This window comes from Paroedura picta, chromosome 13 (assembly GCF_049243985.1).
Source record: "Paroedura picta isolate Pp20150507F chromosome 13, Ppicta_v3.0, whole genome shotgun sequence".
Lineage (NCBI taxonomy): Eukaryota > Metazoa > Chordata > Lepidosauria > Squamata > Gekkonidae > Paroedura > Paroedura picta.
In genome coordinates, this window is record NC_135381.1 from 2,551,388 (window position 1) to 2,571,860 (window position 20,473).

Sequence of the window (20,473 nt, forward strand, 5' to 3'; positions counted from 1 at the left end):
TTCCATTGGGCTTGAGTTATTAGACGCTGATCTAAAAACATCCTTCAGCAGACAGCAAAGGAGAGGCCAACAGATCAGGCAGCCATTTTTCTGCAATGGAATTAAATGGCCAACTGGGTTTTCCTTTGTTCCAAAAGGGGATACTTGATTTGAATGAATCCACAACATCCATTTCAGGACTTCTCAGTGTTTGTATTAATGTCTGACAACATTTAGAGGACTCAAAGGAAGAAGGAAGACTTTAAAAAAAGATCTGGATTTTTCCCTTTGATTTGGAACCCATCTTTGTCTTGTATATAACTAGGTCATGGCACGCCCTTAAGTCAGCAGTAACAGTTTTGAGTTACAAAAAAAGTAAATACATTGTTTTTCTTTTGAGGGGGGGTTGTGTTTATTTTAAAGGTTTTTTTATTTATCTGCCTGAACAATAGCTTTTTAAAATATATATAGGTTCCTGTACTAAACACTTAAATATACCTGGCCATCTTTTAAGTTAAATCCTTTCGTGCCAACAAGGTAATGTTTTAAATAATAGATGTAGGAAACGTGAAGTCTTGTAAAAATTGTTAGGATAAAGGTTTTCTTTTCTTTTTTTCCTTTTACATTGTAAGTACCCAATCCATTCTGTCCTTTTTTTCTAAATAAGTGTAGTTTTCATGTTAATGTTACTGGAGTTCTCCTTTATATATTTTTCCAGCCTTCATCTGCATGTCATTTTTTTGTCTTGTTATCTAAATCAATTGCTTCTTAAATATGTAGATAAAAAATAGCAAGAGATGCTTAAAATGTTTACATACAGTGACTATTAACCAGGAGTATTCCCACTAACGTGTACAGGCTTAAAAATAGTTGAGATCATGTAAGATGGGTGGGTGGAAATACACGGTGTCCTTTTGCTGTGTCGAGTGAATGTCACAGGAATTTAGATTGATGCCTACGGTTAAACAAATATCACTAGATACTGGCTTAGTCAAAATAAGTGGATGTTTTCTAATAGCGTTTTTTTTTCTGCTTCAAAGCCGTAGATAACTCTAAATGTGTAATAAGATGTTGATTTGTAAACTCAGGATAGAGAAACGATGATACAGGACATAAATCTATACTTAGGAGTAGATTTTAAACAACCCCTGCAGCGTCACCTTCAGAACTGCATTCGACTATGGTGTTTGGGTAAGTAAACCCTTTTGCCCTTGCAGTGAAACATATAGAGGAGCAGGCCTATGCAACAAATGTTTTTGTCCAGGGCGGATATCCGAGTTACCTTCTGTGGGGGGAAAAAGTAGCTAATGTTCTTGTTGTAAAGTGCTATACAGAGCCATTTTCCCCCCAGAGGATACTTTATTCCCCCCCCCCCTAACAAAATGCTGTGCCCAGCTGTGCCGTTCTGATTTCAGGAGTTTCTCTTTGCAATTCCTTAATGGCATTACATCTCTCTTTAAACTACACTCCTTAAGGCAAATTTCTCCGCAGGGCTGTTTTGTTGTTTTGTATTTTTAAGATGCATAATCATGGAGAACCGGCCGAAATACCTCCTTAGGAACAGCAGCAATTGGGGTAGGAGAGAAATCCTGGCTTGCTAAAATGAAGTCTCCTAAACGCGAGGCAATCCCGAAGAAGAAGTGGAAACAGTAAATCCAAAATGGAGTCGGTTCCCTTCTCTACAGAAGAGGCTTCGCAGTCTTTTTTGAGCTGCGCTGCTGAAAAGGATTGTGACGCGTTTGATCGCACACAGCAGGGCTACGCTTTCCAGGTGGCTGCCTTTATGTCAACTTCCCGATGGCTTTTAAGAAAGGCGCTTTTATTTGGAGAAAAGAAGGGGCGAAACAAGCTCTCCCACCCAGTTCGCAATGGCTGGCGTGTCCTGGGAGAGGCTGGGTGGCTGGCTTTTTCTGTACGCCCTGGCAGTTCGCACTCCATGTTGTGTGAAAGGACGAGCGCTTTGTAATGGCGGCTGTCTTTCTCTGCTGCTGTTTGGAGGCACACCAACCCTGATTTTCTCCAAGGCTTTGAGTGCGTCCTTTCTGTTTTCGATCAAGGCAGAAAATAGCGCCTCCTTTCTCTTCTCTCCCCCCCCCCCCCCATTTGTGCAGGTTTTGAGGAAAGTAAACCAGAAGGAACAGTCATGTTTTGTGTCGGGGAAGGAGGGGGGGGGGGAGAGGAGAGCGGTGGAAAAGATGGTTGCCGTTTCCAGCAAGGGCTCTTGCAGGAGCAAAGCAGCGTCGTTCCAGCGAGGGCGCGTAAGAGGAGCTCTTGGCGGGGCTCCAACTTTGCCGGCTGTTCCGCGAGGCACTCCCGGGGGTGGGGGAGGGCTGGAGACTGCAGGGGGGGAAGGGAAGACCGGGGGTAGCCTAGCAGCCCTGCTCTTAAAGGAACAGGGCACTCCTGTGGCGGAGTCGGGGAGGGCGGGGGGGGGAGGGAGGGAGAGCAAGACAAAGGCGCATAGCAGAATGCAGCAGCGGTCCTTTGTGTCTGGAACGGACCTCCTTTTGCAGGGAAAGCGGATGGCGTGCAGAACAGAACTGCACATAGTGCCAAGGTTGCTCAGTGCGGGGAGTAGGGGTTTCTGCAGTGCAGGCTATTAACTCTCTCCCCCCCCCGGGGGGGGGGTAAATGCTAGATGCTTCTCCAGGCTTGGCAGGAGGGGGGCATTCTGGCTGCTGGAGAAGAAGTTTGGCTTGCGGTAGTGCTGCGATGATGACCCTTTGGACAGGTCTCTTTCAGCACGTGTCTCCAAACAGGTCTCTCCCAGCATTAGTAATCTCTCTCCCCTATGACCTTAGCGAGGAGGGTGAGATCAACGCTGATCCAGCGGTGGCGGCAGTGGCAGGAGGAGGAGGAGCTGACAAGGGTGTACGTGGCCTGTTCTCCGAAGCGAGAGGGCTTTCTGATGGCATCTCCCTGCCTGGTTGCCAGCCGGCTTCGCTTCCAGGGACTTCCTTTGTCTGGAGAATTCCTCAGCATTGCAGACCCCCTGGAACATAATGAGTGGGTGTTGCTCAGCCCAGACAGCCACAGCTCTGGAGCGCCTGCAGATTTGAGCTGACAACCCTGGCAGTAGATTCCCGGGGCCGTTAAGCCGCTGAGGAGTCTCTTCTTCGCTGCATTGTTATCCATCCTGGGGGTAGAAATGGCCGCCTCTTCAGACAGTTCAGAAAATCAAGCTGGAGAAATCTCTGGCCTTGACTTCCTTTCAGGATTTCTGCAATGCAGCCTCTCCAATAGGTCGGCTTTTCTTTTTTTCCGTTTAGAGGGGAGGCATCCAGGAGAAAGCGCTGTTTGACATTGCTTTTCCCTTTGCCACCATTTTGGTTATGGCACGAAAAGGTTTGGCTTGTACAGTTCCCCTGTTGCTAGCGTGTTCCGCTGTGAGGCCAGGGTGTTGTCTCCGCACCCGCTCTGCGGGGAGGGAAGGCATGCCATGCCGCCACCACAGGCCAAGATTAGCTCAGGCAGCCAGACCTGTTTTTCAGCAGCAGATCCAAGGAGTCAACAAAGCTGGCAGGGGAACTGACGGCCTGTTGGACAATTTCACGCTCTGGTCTCTGTGGGAGGAGAGGGGGTCAATGACTGCTTAAATAAGAAGCTTGCTGAGAGGAGGTATGGCTTGGACTGGGGCTCAAACCCCAAGCACACTTGAGAGGGAGGCGATCCTGTTGAGCTTTGCTGTACTTTGCTTTTGCGTTAAGAAGCTCATGATCACTTTGCACACATTTTCTCTAGCCTTATAGGCAGTGTGGGAAGACTGGCGGTTTTGCAAGGAGTCTGAACGAGGTATGCTGAAACCCTGAGGAAAAGCGTGTCCCCTCAGTTACCACTGCCTTTTAAGAAGAGGGGATTGGTTTGGGTACATTGTGTTAGTGTGTGTGTTTTCTCTTGAAATGGCCTGACCGCTGGTACTTTGGAGACCTGTTGATAAATGTTCTCCTGTAGACTTTGCTCTTCAAGAAGCTGACGTGGTCACACACCCGGTCAGGCCGGTCAGTCAGCCAGGCTGCTTATCCCTGAGAGCCCTTTTGTAATTGCGTGCTGGTTTGGCACTCTCACATTCCTTTTCAGTGAGTATAAAAGAGGCATGAGCCAGTGCTGCAGGTAGCGTAGGCTTGTTTTGACATCCTCTCTGTACATCCTGCCTGTGTCTTCTCATCACCCTGCTCATTTTCCAGTCAGGATGGTATACTGGTATGTTCCTCCTGCTTTGCGTTGGTCAGGGTTTTCTCCCCATACAAACCATACAGAACACTTGGTGCTTAGGCACTCTGTATGATCAGCCAAATAGATTTGTACTATTCTTGTATGGCAGCTTTGCTGAGGCTGAGAGAATGGTCTTTTTTTTGAGGTGAAACCTGAACTAGGGATTTCCCAGGGCTCACATTGAATCACTAAGTCCCAGCTCCTCAGCCCTTCCTTTGGTCTACTTACAATGAGAGAGCAAGCCACACAAACTGAACTGGCAGGAATCTTCTGAGGTGCGGGAAACCATTATATCGCATGAAGATGATCAATGTGAAATGTTGCAAAATCATTGTGGGAATCTATTAAAATATCCTTATGGACTAGTTTCTTAGCTGGGTGTGTTTAAAGAAGCCATATTTTCCATAGTAGGGTATTCTGACTCTGTTGAATTTGTGATATAATGTGTAAGATTTAAGGACAACCCCCAGGTGGTATGTTTTAATCATCTGTTAATAGACGTTGATACTCTTGTCTGTGAATTTTACCCTCCTCTTATGTCTCTGGTAAACAGCTTTAATTTCAGTGTTCAATATTACTCCGTGCTTTAAGCCTTGTCTGTTTACAAAAAAGTTAAATCAGTTTTTTTAAATTGTAGTAACTAATTTACAACAGCTATTTTGACTTCCCCTTTCTTCATCATCGCTGTCAAAATATTCCTTATTCTGCAACCATGTGGTGGCTTTGTTTAATTTTATCATCTGAAACAGAAAAACTTTCTTCTCCAGTATCACTTTGTTAAGTACGAAATTCTTGAACATCACTGGGTTGCTCTATGCAGCAATACTGGGCCTTACTGTCTGAACCCAATCCCATCTTCAGCTGCATTGCTCAGACACAGGAGCAATGCCATGAAAGCCAATGGAACTTCTCTTCAATAAGTGGTTTGAGGACTTCAGCCACAAATAACAGCACAATTCAGGGCAAACTGAAGCTAGTTTAAGCATTTCTTTCTAAGGAAGCTTCTTGGCACAACCTCATCCCCTACTCTCATAGGTTTCACTTCACTTTCTCCCTTTTTCTGAGATTGAGGTCTTAATAGAAATGCTGTATGTCCTGAATATATTTATACATTCTTTGGGTGTGCCTGCCCAGTCTAACAGGGTTTGTTTCTGTAAACTTTAAAAGCCAAAGTGTTTCAGGCTGCAGTTGTTTGCACAGTGCATGGCCTCGTGTAGATAACAGTTGTTTTCTAAGCAATCAGTTTCTAGTCCCAGGCCAGTATGTCATAACATGAGCTAAATTGCTTGCATGTCTTATAGGAGGTGCTGATTGGATCTTCTTTTAATATAACTCTGGTAGTGCTGTAGTGCAAATGGCTTGGTTTGGGGGCTTGTTTTACTGGGGGTGGGAACCCTGCTAGGAAGATTGCAGCAGAAAGGGAAATAAGATCAGGAGGTATTGAATGTGGCAATGAAGAGTCTGATTCTGGTTGGCATCGTGGCTTGAAATACTCAGCGATAGTTTATAAACCGGCTTCAGCAAGGAAAAGGGGAAGTTTCCCAATCTGGTTGGGGTTAAAAATCTCAGAGGCCCAAAGAGACAATAAATTTAAAGGTAAGAATCCTGAAACTTGATTATGGAATAATCAGCGAACTGGAAGAAATCTTCTGGAGTTGGAGGATTGTTGAGGCTTGAGGAAGAAGGCCGGAGAGATGGAGTTGAGGCATCAGTGGCAGAGAAGCAACTATCCAGGTCAGGATGCTAAAGAAACAGGGCAATTGAAATACAAAATATAGTGGCCAGAAGCAGAGTCCTGAAGAAACAATTAATGGTGAAGTCATGGACTTGAAGAAAGAATGTAGCCAGGAGAAAGTTGGGCTGGGACGAAACTTTGCACAAGGCGCAGTAGCAGGGAAGACATTTTCGCCCATAGAATGGAAATCAGCCCAAGGGGGGCATATAGCAGTGCTGAATCCTAATGAAAATTCTTCCACTGATGAACTTGCCTCCTTACAGCATTTTAATCTTGAAATCAGCACCAAAATAAGCAGCAGGATGATCATGGTGGCTAATTTTGCAACCAGTTCTTTTAGTAGCAATCAACCAGTTCTTTTAGTAGTAAGATGTAGAGACTATGTTAATCTTTATAGTTATTTCACAGAAACTAACAAGAACAGCAATTGTCACTTCGGCCACACTGCTTTTGGAAACTTACTTGCTACCAGAAGACTCCTTAAAAAAAAAAACTATGGAGGGGAATCTTGCATAAACATCTGCACTTTAGCAAGGCTGTGAAACACAGTGGTGAAACCAACAGCTTGCTGTTGCATTATATTGCCTGCTGTAAAACAACTTGGCTTATGGCATGTATGTGATAAATGAGGAAGTAGTGTAAGCCATATTGCTTAACAGTTTGTTACAGGCACACAGGAAGCTTGAGGCCCTGCTTCAAAACACACTTAATGATGGCCTTGGCCTACTTCCTCACTGTGCTTTGCTAAGCACTACCCTGGAGTAAGTGGATCACACATGCCCTTGTAATGGTGCATGTTGGTGCATATGTAGCATGGCTGTTTTCAGCTCTGTCTTCAAGTGTTGCGGTTCTCAATAATTGAGATTTTCCTTGATTTATAATAATCCCATGCTCCTGCCTATAGTTAAATAATTCAAGATTTAACTTAAGATTTGCTTTCATTTTTGTTTGCATATGCCAACCCCCTCATAGAATGTCATGGGATATAAAGTGCTAAAAACTGTGCATATAGAAGAGTAAATTTACATTTCCTTAAGTATGGGGGATAAGTTTACTTTTTGAAAGTTATAATATATAAGATAGGACTCCAGCCACAATACAGCACACAGGAAGCAGAATATGGTGAATTCTAATTCAGAATGTGTCATTTAACTTTTCTAGTTTCATAGAATAAGTGCTACTGTGTATAATCTCAAAGTAAAAAAATAGTATCTGTGAGAGATAGTGTGCAGACCAAATGAGGAATTTAATCTATTTACGTTATCGTTCTGTTGTCATTTCTAGGACTGATCTGTGTTTTTTACAACTGGTGTCAAAGAATCTGAGTCTGCATTCCTGTTTGTAGTCAGCTGGGAAATAATTAAGCTTTGGGTTCTTGCTTCCAACATACCTAGGACTAGGCTATGAAGAGTGGTTAGTAGAAAAGCTTCTTCTAAATAACATTAAAAATACTGTAGAATAAGCATTGTGGATTCACCAGGTACATTTGCAAATTGTTGCTTTAAAAGGCTGTTAACTTCAAAGGAGTGTGATGCTGGCTATTTTCTGGGATCCCAAGATGGGCAGAGGCCCAACTGTACCTATGTTCATATTTTGCATTGACCTTCCACCAGAGGTCCAAGGCCATTTGAGAATTCTCAGCTTGCACAAACATCCCTGCCGTCCTCAAGCTAGCATCAAATAAAGCCTTTGAGCTCATTGTAAAGCTTGGCGGTATTGAAAGAGCTGCAAAACTGTTATACATGCAGCTGTTATTAAAAAAACTACAAAATGTTACATTGCAAAAGTGTTGCTTGTTTCTGCCTCTTGTTTGCCATGATTGAGACCTAGAGCTATTTAATGCATACTTCAATATTGTGTATGTCAAATGGATTTGCTGATAATGCCAACGTGTTATGAAATTCTGCAGCCTTCAGGAGTAATTTGGCTTGAAGCTATGCGGGGCTATTACTGAAGAAACAAAAGTTAAGCCTTGCTGAACTGTACACAGATTTTTTTTCTTGTTTATGTGATAGTAGTCACTAGTCTTGAGTTACCAACATGTTTTTAGTGAGCTGACCCAGTTCCTGAGCATCATGTGCTGATCTGCCAAACTCTACTGACTTTTATGAGTACTGGCACTTTTCAAAAGACAAAATGCTGATTGTATATATGCATAGTTTGGGGAGGGTCATTTCCCCACCACCACTGCTGCCTGAAACAGCAGGTTTGAAGTGTAATCCTTTATTTGGTATTCAAATCTGGGAGGCCATCTAGTGGTACAACCAAGTAATGGAGATGTAAAACTATACGGCAACTCTTGCCATTTTTATATTTAATTCAAACTCTCCTGTTATAGGCTCCCAATTCACACTGGGCAAAGGGTACTTTTGCTTTTATTCCCGTGCGGTTTCTCCAATCTGGTTACTCTCTCTGGACCACAATTAGCCACAAAGGTTTGTTTTTTTGCCATCAAAGCCTAGTCACAGCTGACTTATGATGACCCCCATAGGGTTTTCAATGTTGAGAATTGGTTTGTTACCAAGGATAATTGCAACCCAGAAGATTGGGGGAAATTGTATATGCCTGCGTGGTGAACACATGCACACACTGAATAAACCCAAACCTTTCCCTATTACTTCTTACTGTAGCTTCTTTAAGTTCATGAAAAAAATAACAAAAGCTCAATCACAGCCGTAAGATGTTTTAGGTTTCGCTTTAAATTCTTAAAGTCAGATCAGTACATGTAACACATTTCAAGGGCTGTCAAGTTGCCTGTAAGGATGACCAAACAATTCATTTTTGGCAGGAATCTATTAATGGGTAACGGGCAACTTTTAAATTTATGCACAGGATGCGCGATGTACACGAGGACCACACAGTGATTTCTTGGGCTTTGAGACACATGGAATAATCTGCTTGTTGCATTTGTGACTACTAAATGTTCTGATCAGGCCATGCTGTTGCCATGTTTGTCACTGGACGGTAAGATCAAATGACAATGCACATAGGTGACTGAATACAGTTAATCCAACTTCCATATTACCTGATGTCATATAAAAATGCAGTAATTTTTAGCGGAGTCTGCTTATTCGAATGCCAGAAGGTGCTGAGTAAATCAGATGATTCGCATACATATGCAACCCTGCCCATCATCTTATCACTCCACTAACTTAAGCACCTAAATTATAGAAAGGGGGGAAAGCAAAAAGGGAAAGTTCTGCCAACATTAGATCGCCCAATAAAAGAAGCAGCTAAATATGTTACATACCTGGTCGAAGTCACATGTCAGAAATTCCCTTAGATAGAAAACGTTGCATCCATCTGGCGTTTCGGTAGAATTAGTATAGATCAGTGATGTATTTAGGGTCTGTGAGGAGCTCTACATGGCTTCTCATAGATGTTAGGTAAAGGTAAAGGTATCCCCTGTGCAAGCACCGGGTCATGTCTGACCCTTGGGGTGATGCCCTCTAGCGTTTTCATGGCAGACTCAATACAGGGTGGTTTGCCAGTGCCTTCCCCAGTCATTACCGTTTACCCCCCAGCAAGCTGGGTGCTCATTTTACCGACCTCGGAAGGATGGAAGGCTGAGTCAACCTTGAGCCGGCTGCTGGGATTGAACTCCCAGCCTCATGGGCAGAGCTTTCAGACTGCATGTCTGCTGCCTTACCACTCTGCGCTACAAGAGGCTCATAGATGTTACAGCAGCTCAAATTATGGAGGACACTTTATATACATCATTTATAGCCCACCTTCTCAGTGGACACCCAAAGCAGCTGACATTGTTCTCTTCCTCTATCCTCACAACAACCTCTGATAAGTATGTGACTGGTCCAAGGTCATACATAAAGCTTCCATTGCAGAGTCCAAATTTGAACTTCAGTTTTCCAGATCCTGGTCCAATCGCCACATATGGAAGTTTTAGAACTCCAGTAATTTGTACAGAAAGGTGGCTAAAACACCTGCCATTAACTTATGTGTATGAATCATAGAGTTGGAAGGGGGCCTAAACAGCAAAGGAAGGACTGGTGATTCTAAAAAGCAGTTTTCAGTAACTGATCAAGGTGCATTCTGGAATAATTACTTCAGTTATAGGCCCCGGGGGTTGCATAAAGTTGTAGACAAGCAAAGTGGGTGAAACGTACTTTGTCAGTATTAGTGGCTATGGTTTAAAAAGTGATCCCCTCTGCACATTTCAATGTCTGTCATAAAAAAATGAATGATTCAATGATTCAGAGGAAAAGGCTTAAAACCTTTACAGGAAACCAAATATTTCAAAGTGGTGGGGTGGGGGAATCCTTGCATATTTTGCAACAGTAGTCAAAATATCATAGAATCATGGAAGGGGCCATATTGGCCATCCAGCTCAACCCCCTGCTCAACCCAATATCAGCATAAAACATCCCATCTGTCCCACTGCTGCTTAAAGCCTGCCAGTGAGGGGGTGCTCACCTCCCTAGACAGCTGAACTACTCTGTCTCTGAATTCCCCCCCCCCCTTCTATCTAACCAGTACCATTCTACAGGTAGTTTAAAGCCATGACTGCAGTTCCTATCCTCTGCTGCCATGATGGCCAGGAACTCTTAAGGTGTCTTGTTCTCCAATAATGCCTACTTATAAAAATAGCTGTCACTAATTTTGTGATAACAAATTCCATAATATAATTACTCTGAGCATGGATACAGGGCAGCCATGTCAATCTGAAGCAACAGAACAAAGTTTTGAGTCAATTCAAACCTTTGAGACAAATTTGAATTCAGGAAATATTACTTAAATCAGATACCAGTCACACTTCTTCAGAATGAAGTTTGAACCTAGTGGGACCTTTAAGACCCACCGTATAATACTGGGTATCTGAATGAGCGTGCACACACACAAATGTTTATACCCAGAATTCAACCTGGTCAAAAAAGATGCTACTGGACTCAGACCTTATTCTGAGCATAGTAAGAATGTGCTCATACTAAAATGTCATTGCGATTTCCACTTTTATTGATCCGGGTCTTCCCATAGAGGTGGAAGCAGATACATCACAACTCTGAACACTTGTGCACCATGTGCCTGAATGCTGCAGAGTGTTCCAGTGTGATGCCCAGGAAGATCCAAGATCAGAAACACATCTCCTTTAGATGGACTTCTTGCCAGTCACTGTAACCCACCTGGCAAGGTGGTTGTGAGGATAGAAACTGAGACCAAAGAAGGCAACTGCACCCCCCCCCCCTTCCTTGTTTGAAGAGCATGAAATAAAGTCCTTAGGATGCCAGGGAGAGCCAGTATGGCCAAGAGCAGGGGTAGTCAACCTGTGGTCCTCCAGATGTGCATGGACTACAATTCCCATGAGCCCCTGCCAGCGTTTGCTGGCAGGGGCTCATGGGAATTGTAGTCCACGGACATCTGGAGGACCACAGGTTGACTACCCCTGGCCAAGAGGTCTCTCGCCAGGAAAATGTGGGGACGCTTACAGGGCTGTGGCGCATGGGGCTACGGGGGAAAAAACCCCTTATCATCATACTACGAGGTCCCTAATTTTTAAAAAAAGGAGGTGGGGGGAGACACCCGCCTTTCCAATAAGTCAATTTCAAGGCCTGATTTAGGGCAGGTTGTGCAATGCGCCACAGGACGACGTTTGCGGGAAACTTATTTTCCTCATGCTTCAAAAAAAAAAAAAAAAAAAAAAAACCCCACACCGGAGCGCGATGCGGAGAGGAAGCGGCCGCCCTCGGGCGGGAAACCTCGACGGGTGAGGCGCCTCGCCTCCTCACAAGGGCTGCGGCGGCTCCGCGAAAGGACGGCCGGGCCTGAGGCGAGCGCGCGAGGGAGAGGGGGGGGCGCGTGCCCCGAGGCCTCGTTTCCCGCGCTTTTCGCTGAGGGGCGGCCGGGGCTCCCCTCCTTCGCCTCATGGCCGCGGCCAACGGGGCAGCCCCGCGCGGCGAGGAAGCAGCGGCGGCGGCGGCGGCCCCTGAGGGGAAGGCGGCGCCGAAGAAGCGGCGGGAAGAGCTGAAGGTGGTGGTGGTGGGCGACGGCGGCTGCGGGAAGACCTCGCTGCTCCTCGTCTACGCCAAGGGCACCTTCCCGGAGGTGAGTCGGGGGCGCCGCCGCCAGCCAATCAGAGCGCGCGCGCCTCCCCCCTCCCTCCTCCCCTCCCTCCCTCCGCTCAGGGATGCCCGCGGACCCTTCGGGAACGGACCGGGGTTGCCAACCTCCAGGGGGCCCCTGGGGATCCCCCGGAATGGCCGCTCCTCGCCAACCACGGGGCTGCCCTGGGGGACGCTGTGGCAGAGCACGGGCTTCTGTTCACCCCCAAACCGCCAGGCGTTTCCGAGCCTAGCCCCACAGCTTTCCTTCAGGGGGGATGCCAGCCTCCAGGGGGGACCGGGAGACGCCTCCCCCCCGAATTAGCTGGTATCCAGACTGCGGAGATCACCCCCCTGGAGGGTTTGGCAGGTGGTGGGCTGTATGGCATGGTACCCCACTGAGGCTCCATCCCACAAATCTCCAGGGGGTTCCCAACCTGGACCTGGCAAAGAAAAACCCCTGTTGGCCAAGGGAAGCTGGCAATCCCCATATATTTCATAGAATCATAATTGGAAGGGGTCTCCTGGGTCATCTAGTCCAACCCCCTGAACACTATGCAGGACACTCGCCACCTGCCACCCCCTTGAACCTTCACAGAATCAGCCTCTCCGTCAGATGGCTCTCCAGCCTCTGCTTAAATATCTGTAAAGATGGGGTCAATGGTAATGACTGGGGAAGGCACTGGCCAACCACCCCGTACTGAGTCTGCCATGAAAACGCTAGAGGGCGTCACCCCAAGGGTCAGACATGACCCGCTGCTTGCACAGGGGATACCTTTACCTTTTTAAAGACGGAGAACCCATCACCTCCCAAAAAAGCCTGTTCCATTGACTGGCAGGAACTTCTTCCGGATGTTTAGGCGGAATTTCTTTTGCATTAATTTCATCCCATTGGTTCTGGTCTGCTCCTCTGGGCCAAAACAACTCTGCTCCACCCTCTATGTGGCAGCGTTTTAAATATTTGAAGATGGTTATCAGATCCCCTCTCAGTCGCCTTCTCTCCAGGCTAAACAGACCAAGCTCCCCCAACCTTTCTTTCCCCGGGCTCATAAGGATGCCAGCCTCCAGGTAGGACCTCGGGATCCCCCTAAAGGACACCTCATATTCAGACTACAGCAATTGGTTTCCCTGAGGGAAAAATGGAAGCTTTGGAGGGTGGACACTGTGGTATAGTATCTCACTGAGGTCCCTGTTCTCCCCAGGCTCCATCCTGCAGGGAGCAAATTCCCCCAGCCATAAAGAGCCAAAATGTGCCTAGCACTGCAGCACCTATAAATCAAGACAAGTCATTCAGCCTGACCCCCCCCACCCCAAGAGCCGTGCAGTCTAGCAAGGGTACATACTACCCCACCCCCTACCAACAGAGCCATCCTACAACCTCAGAGACCCTCATAAAAAGTTGTCCCCCATGCATGGAACAGACCATTCCAACACAGGGGTTTACCATATACTCAGAGCCACAAGAACACCTCAAATAGCCACAGTTAAGCAGCAGGTTCATAGCATGCCACATTATCCACCCATGTAACCGCATAGGTTTGCGGTCTCTTTAAGCTGGTGGGCTTTAACCTCCTTTTCTTCCATAGGAAAAATTCTGTACTAGGATGAGGTAAGGGTAACTCTACAAAGTTGGCACCCAAAGTCCACAGTATCCTCATGAGGCTCAAGTAAAGGTCAAGAAATAATCTCTCCCTACTACACACAGTTGAGCTGGCTTTGGAGGCTGATTAAGATGTGTATGGAAACTAAAGCTTCAGTGGTAAAACCGCATGTGTTAGAGCTACTGATAGGGAAGCATGGTGGAGGTGCTTGCAAACTTCCTGTCAAAGCCTGCCGTCACCAGGGTAAAAGGCGTTTTAGGCCGGCTATGTCTCAGGAAATTCTTCAGCTCGCATCTAAACCACACAGTAGCAGGATGTGTGGATGATGGTCTTCCTGTAGAGCTGTAGCTGTTAGCCAATGTTGAGGGCGAGGGTTGCACACTGATGTTGCAGGCATTTGCAGATGCCAGGAGTCATTTCCAGCACTGTGCCGGCACGCAAGGCCACATCAGGTCACCTTGCAAACTTCCTAAATGGAGAATTTGCAACAAATATAAGACTGATTATGGGGATTGGGCGGGGAAGGTAAGAGGTGGTGGTAGTTCCCGAATTCACTTCCATTTTTTTCTAGAAAAAGCAGAAGAGTATGTTTTTATAGCCCCCTTTTCTCTACCCTGGGAGTTTCAAATAGGCTTACAGTCCCCTCCCCCCCCCGCAACAGGCACTTTGTGAAGTAGGTGGGGCTGAGAGAGTTTGGAGAGAACTGTTTCTATTCAAGATATAAGCTTATACCAAGAATAAAACTTGGTTGGTCTTAAAGGTGCCACTGAACTCAAATTTAGCCTCAGAGCAACCCAATAGCACCTCAGACCAACAAGATTTTCAGGCTATAAGCTTTAGAGAGTCAAAACTGTCTTTGTCAGATACATAGAAGGCTAAGCAGGTCTGAGTTGGAGGCAGAGGGAAGAAGGGCGTTGGCCATGCCCTTGGCAGTCTTTCCTAACACGTAGTTTACCAGTTGCATTGTGTTTCTTGGACAGGAATATGCTCCTTCAGTATTTGAGAAGTACACCTGCAGCATCACCGTTGGCAAAAAAGAAGTCCTCCTACATTTGTATGACACTGCAGGTAAGCTTGCATAAACAACACAAAAAACACACACACCCTTCTTTAGTCTATTCAAAAACACAAGGACGCAAACCAGCAGAGTGTTCAGACTTCCTGTAGTGGCTGGGAAGAGATTGCAAGAGGGCTAGGTGATATATGCCCTTGACTCAGAATGCATAATATTAGGGGCTTTTTTGAAAGGAGCAACAAATGACTTTCCCCTCATTTACAACTTTTCTGGCGCTTTCCAGGGCTCATCAGAAGTTTGCCGGATCACTAATGAAACTTGCTACCCGTTCCTGCAATACTTATTCATTTTTTATCCATTTATACCCTGCGTTTCTCACCAAGTGGCTTCCATGGGTCCCTTTCCCTCCATTTGTGATCCTTAAAGCCCTGTGTCTGGCCCCAGGTGGCCACAGCAGGCTTCCATGAGGATTCAGTCCTGGGTCTCCAAGAGCCTAGTGGGAGACGCTAACCACATGAGCGCACTGGTTCTGACGTGGGTACAGGAAAGTGATTTATGGATTACACATTGAATGGCAGAGACCCAACAGGAAGAAGCCTACTGCTAGTTTTGTAGAAGATAGGGTAGTTTGCAGAGAGGTGCTTAGGGATCTCAGTTAGGGTTGTAAGCTCCCATTCACCTAGGGTGGTTAAAGAATGCCCAACAGGCTGGTGAGGTTCCCCCCAATGAATGCTTTTCCTACTTAACCACCATGGGAGGTGTCAGGATAGCCCAGCCTGTCTTTGGTGCCAGGTAAGTGCCCAGCAAAAAGATACCCACTATGCAACTTCTTAGAAATGGAGAACTTCATGGCAACGCAACAACATACCTGGCAAAGCTGCTTTTGCTGCTTTGATTGGGCTTTCCTTGTCTGGAACCCTCCCCTCTGCCACCAACAGACAAGAAAGGCATCTGATGAAACACGGACTTTGCTATTTCTCAGATTACTTGAAGCTCGCAATGGCCGGCCAACGGAAGCCGCCTTCTGTGTGTGACATCACAATGACTCTGCACGGCGGATGTATTAGAATCCCGACGTGGAGCAGACTTCTCATTTCCTCCAGGAACAGCCACATGGCTCAGAAAGGAATTCCTTTTTGTAATCCTTGGTTGTGTGGAGAAAACATTTCCAATGTAATTCATGTTGGACGGATCTAGTAGACCTGGGTTCAAACCTCCACTCTGCCACGGAAGCTTGGCCAGGGACCTTGAGTCAGCCACCCTCACAGGATTGTTGTGAGGGTAAAATGGGAAAAGGCAGAATGGTGTAAGCCATGTTCGGTCTCCATTGGGGGAAGAAAGCAGGGTCGAAGTCTCTAAATCAGGCTCTCTTAACCAGGGTTTTATGAAAACCTGGGGTTTCTTGATGGCCCTGGGTTTCCTGAATGGGTGGGAGTTAATTTTAATATACTTTTTAATTTTGTTGAACATTTATCAGATGATATGGCCATGTTGCCTCCCCCCCCCTAAATGGCCACTGATGGTGCTGGAGGGGGTAGGAAGGGGAGGGCCCCCAGGTGTGTGTGGGTACCCAGTTATGTTCCCCAATCATTCTGCACCATCACGCCACTTGGGGCCGTTTCTCAAAGCCTGAAGAATGTTTCAGTAAAAACGTTGAGAAAGGTTGACCTACCTACTTTAAGGCAGTTTACTAGTCATGGTATCCCTTTAGAAACCCTGGATGGATAACTCTCCGCTGCCATTCCTGCAAGCAGCTCAGGGCACCAAGTGGCCAACGTCAATGGTAACCAAGTGACTTTCATGGCAGATTTGGAGGACGGAGTGGTGTGTTTTGAATCTGGTTCTCTCAATTACTGGTTCAACAGTCCAAGCACAACTCCAGGGTGACTGGCTCTCTTCACTCATCCCCTGCATCCTTACTATACCCAAATGGTTCTTGACTGATTTAAGATTTTGGTTAGTACATGCTAGGGTACACACCTGAAGACAGCCATAGGAAACATGAGTTTCATTTCTCCTTCCTAGCTTTCTATTGCCCAGAGCCACCGGACCAAAAAGACATTCAGATAAAAAGCTCTTCCTTTTCTCCTCTTTGTTCCAGGGCAGGAGGATTATGATCGGCTACGGCCACTTTCGTACCAGGGCACCAGCGTGGTCTTAGTGTGCTATGATGTCATGAATCCTACTAGCTTTGACAATGTATTAATTAAGGTAAGAGACTTTTCGCAGAGGGCTCACGTCCTGGAAATACGTACATTCCAGGGTTCCAAAGACCGTTCTTTTATTGCCCCAAGCTATGGGAAACTTGCAGGAGGACTTTGCAGACACCGGTTTCCTTTTCAATGTAGAGAGACAGACTAGTGATTTATAGGGCAGGGGTAGCCAAACTGTGGCTTGCCAGCTGTCAATGGACTACAGTTCCCATGATCCCCTGCCACCATGGCCCATTGGTTCATGGTAATTGTAGTCCATGGACATCTGGAGAGCCTAATTTTGTCAGATCGCTGAAACTAAGCAGAGTTGACCCTGGTTCATGTTTGGAAGACCACCAAGAAATTAATACGTGGAGGCAGGCAATGGGCAAACCACTTCTGCTCATCTCTTGCAGAATAAAACTCCAGAGCCTTAAAGACCAGCATATAAAGCTTCTTCCTCCTGGCTTGTTTTCCAGCAATCAACTAGCAGGAAGTCACTAATTCACTCACAAAATTCAGATATGCAAGCTGCATATCCCCTCATCTGTTTTATTCAGGACTTATTCTTTACATGTCCTGAATAAACATTCCTGTACATAAGAATTCTTATGTACAGGAATGTTTAAAACCTAGCTTAACACAACCATTCATTAGCTCCTCGACAATTTGTATTCATCCCTTTTCCCCAAACCTTGCTTAAATCAAAAGGTTATGTCAGTATGCCAGTCACTTCTAGTGATACTTTAACCCTTAATTTTTCTTTGCCAGTGGTCTCACGAGGTGAGCCATTTCTGCCAAGGAACCCCCATCGTACTTGTGGGCTGCAAAACAGATCTCCGTAAGGACAAGGAGCAACTCCGGAAGCTCCGCTCTACTCAGCAGGAGCCAATCACTTACAGCCAGGTAAACAGACTGGAATGCTGGGCTGATATACTGGGATGCACTCTAAGGCTACACATCTGCCATAGCGGGAGGATCAGGACAGGAGCTTGGATTAAAATAGGCAGGTATTCGATTCGCCTACTGTAATTTTTCCAGCAACAGCTTGTTGCCTTAGGACCAGACTAACTATGAAGCTGCACTCTATCCAACCAGATGAGTAATCTAGGCTTTCATTATCTGCTTTGACTGGCAAAGCCAGTCAGGAAGAGACCCTTCTCTCCTCTTCCTCTTGCTCCAAGAAATCCAGGAAGCTCCTGGCCTGCCAAGCACAGGCACAAGAGCTCCTCCTTATTGCTCTCCAAAAGTGTTCAACCATCCTTCTGTTGACACCGTCCTAGAACAGAGTTTTTATGCTTCATCTGTCAACTCTGTAGTGGCAGCAGCAAAGAGTTAGATTTGGCGGCAGTGCAGGGTGGTAAGGCAGCCGACATGCTGTCTGAAGCTCTGACCATGAGGCTGGGGGGTTCAGTCCCAGCAGCCGGCTCAAGGTTGACTCAGCCTTCCATCCTTCCGAGGTCGGTAAAATGAGTACCCAACATGCTGGAGGGTAAAATGGTAATAACTGGGGAAGGGAATGGCAAACCACCTTGTACTGAGTCTGCCAAGAAAATGCTAGAGGGCGTCACCCCAAGGGTGCTTGCACAGGGGATACCCTTACCGTTACGATCAACTCTGTAGTGGCAGCAGAAAAGTTAGATTTGGCGGTCAGGGGGAACCTAAGAAGTCCAAGCCATACCCAACTGTAAAGTTGCTAAAAGAAGTAGATATACAAAGTACAAACTGTACCTTTCTGTACGCAAAGCTAAGTCCCTTTACGCCTTGTTTTGACTTCTCTGGCTGCCTTGGGCCTGACTCTATTCTGCTGGTCCGTCCCCCCCCGCTCCTCCTCCAGGGTGAAGAAGCTCGCCGCCAGATGAATGCCGATGCGTACCTGGAGTGTTCAGCCAAGCACCGCGAAAACATCGAGGACATTTTTAGGGAAGCAGCGAGCATTGCGCTGAACGCTATGAAAAAAAAGCAGCAGAAGAAATTGAGGCCCTGCGCCCTGCTGTGATGGCAATCCACACAACACAGGAGGACTAAGGAAGGGCTTTTCTAGCTTTCCTTCAGCAATTGGCAAGGAGGCATTTGTTTGCGTTTTCTAAATTGACTGTTCTTCTCCTTACTTGGAATTTTACCTGGAAAGCTGGCTTGTTCTCACACGGCGGCTTCTGCTTGCCCTACCTTCTCCGAAGACTGAACATACAGCTTAGCTGTGAAGACAGGCAGTCTGTTTCCAGAAGCCAGTAGCCATTTGCCGGTCTTTCATTTGCACTTCTGGGAGGGGGAGGGACTGACTAGAGCAGAAACTAAGGTAAGGTCTGCAGGACCGGAGCACTGTCACGATTTGTTTTTACATTAAAAGAAAACTTTTAACAGTGGGAATTACCTCCAGTTTTTGAAGAGCCAAGATGTCCTCACAAAAACAGTTCGTATTGTACTAAGATTTGTGGCGACGCTGCTAACGGCAGCGACATGCATTCTACGATGCTAGCAAAGCATGAAGGCAGTCTGGGATCATGGTTAAGAGCGGCGGCTTCTAGAGAGCCACGTTGATTCCCACTCCTCCCCCACACCCAGCCCAGTGGGTGACCTTGGGCTTGTCACAGTACTGTTAGAGCTGGTCTCACATAGCAGTACTGCCAGAGCTGTCTCAGCCCCAACTGCCTCATAGGGAGCCTGTTGTGGGGAGAGGAAGGGGAAGGGGTTTGTCAGCCGCTTTGAGACTCCTCGGGGTATAAAAAACAACTCTTCTTCCTCCACATTCATTAACTGTTTCTTCATGGATTGGGGGAAGGCTTGAGACTTTCCTCAGCCAAAACGGGATAGATGCCCCTGGATCATTTAAAAAGATCACTGCCATTCATGTACTGAAGTATGAAGCTGTCTTCTATAGAGCCAGCAGCCCATTGATCCAATCTCTGTACTGTCTTCTGAGGGGCAACGAACCTTCAGGGTCACAGGGGCACAGGCCTGCCACTCCCAACACCAACTCCTTGTCATCTCTGAAAGGGAGACGGGGATATTTTCAGCTGCAGTGAATGGCCATTCTGCCATTGCAACATGCTGAAGGCATTTGAGGGAAGGTGGAACAAGATTCCTAAGTATGATTAAGTGGACCATTACTTAGAGCTAGAGAATGGTCAGAGCATCTGATTAAGGCCAGGAAACTGTGTCTCCAGGTGAGGCTTGACAAGGTGCCCATTAAGCCACGCTGAGTAGCCCATGAGTTCAGGAGTTTTAAGAACTAATGCAGGTGACCCGATCTTGAATAGCGGCCTTAAACTATGTCAGTTTGTGTTTGAACATCCTTTCCTCCTTCTCCCTTCTTTTAAAACTGGCATCTTAGATGGATTTTTGTTTTGTTTTGACAACCGCATCAGCTAACAGAGAGCACTGGGTTAATCTTTCCCCTGACGCAGAATTGTATTTATGACAATCAAGATAATGAATGAAGCTGTAATTGAGCTCTGGATAAAATGACGGTGGAGCAAACGTCAAGCCATTGTTTACAGGACGGATCTCAAAGAGAACTTGGCCAGCAGAATTTAGCTAGCCCTGTGTAGCAGGGTCTTGATATGTTTGAACAAGCAAATGAAAAAGGCAGATTGGAGCAAAGAGACAAAAGTTAGATCATGGTTTTCTTGAAACAGTGATTTTGTAACTGAACAGCCAGCTGTTTTGCCTTCACCTGGTACATC

General features: G+C 46.4%; 2 protein-coding genes across 4 annotated transcripts in view; one reads left to right on the plus strand and one right to left on the minus strand.

Annotated features, from left to right (window-relative positions):
• Nucleotides 1-15,673, minus strand: part of SETD1B (SET domain containing 1B, histone lysine methyltransferase) — a 50,862-nt gene extending 35,189 nt beyond the window's left edge. Inside the window, exon 1 of the mRNA XM_077307644.1 lies at nt 15,464-15,673. The gene's annotated coding sequence lies outside the window, so the exon portion shown is untranslated. The remainder of the gene's footprint in view (nt 1-15,463) is intronic.
• Nucleotides 31-19,157, plus strand: RHOF (ras homolog family member F, filopodia associated). Of its 3 annotated transcripts, none has more exons than XM_077307650.1 (6): nt 31-354; nt 1,020-2,237; nt 14,561-14,648; nt 16,697-16,806; nt 17,559-17,693; nt 18,625-19,157. In XM_077307650.1, exons 2-6 carry the CDS (start codon nt 1,848-1,850, stop codon nt 18,784-18,786), a joined length of 885 nt encoding a protein of 294 aa, XP_077163765.1. In that variant the 5' UTR covers nt 31-354; nt 1,020-1,847; the 3' UTR covers nt 18,787-19,157. The 3 variants fall into 3 exon arrangements, with proteins under 3 accessions (XP_077163765.1, XP_077163766.1, XP_077163767.1); XM_077307651.1 differs by having other exon boundaries at nt 1,068-2,237; XM_077307652.1 differs by lacking the exons at nt 31-354; nt 1,020-2,237 and adding an exon at nt 11,361-11,983.
• Nucleotides 19,158-20,473: the final 1,316 nt, after the last annotated feature.

Excerpts from the sequence above, each read along its gene's own strand:
- RHOF (XM_077307650.1), top strand. The coding sequence starts at position 1,848 with ATGGCTGGCGTGTCCTGGGAGAGGCTGGGTGGCTGGCTTTTTCTGTAC. Across the intron at positions 14,649-16,696 it reads ACATTTGTATGACACTGCAG|GGCAGGAGGATTATGATCGG; the intron begins GTAAGCTTGCAT and ends TCTTTGTTCCAG. Across the intron at positions 16,807-17,558 it reads TTGACAATGTATTAATTAAG|TGGTCTCACGAGGTGAGCCA; the intron begins GTAAGAGACTTT and ends TTTCTTTGCCAG.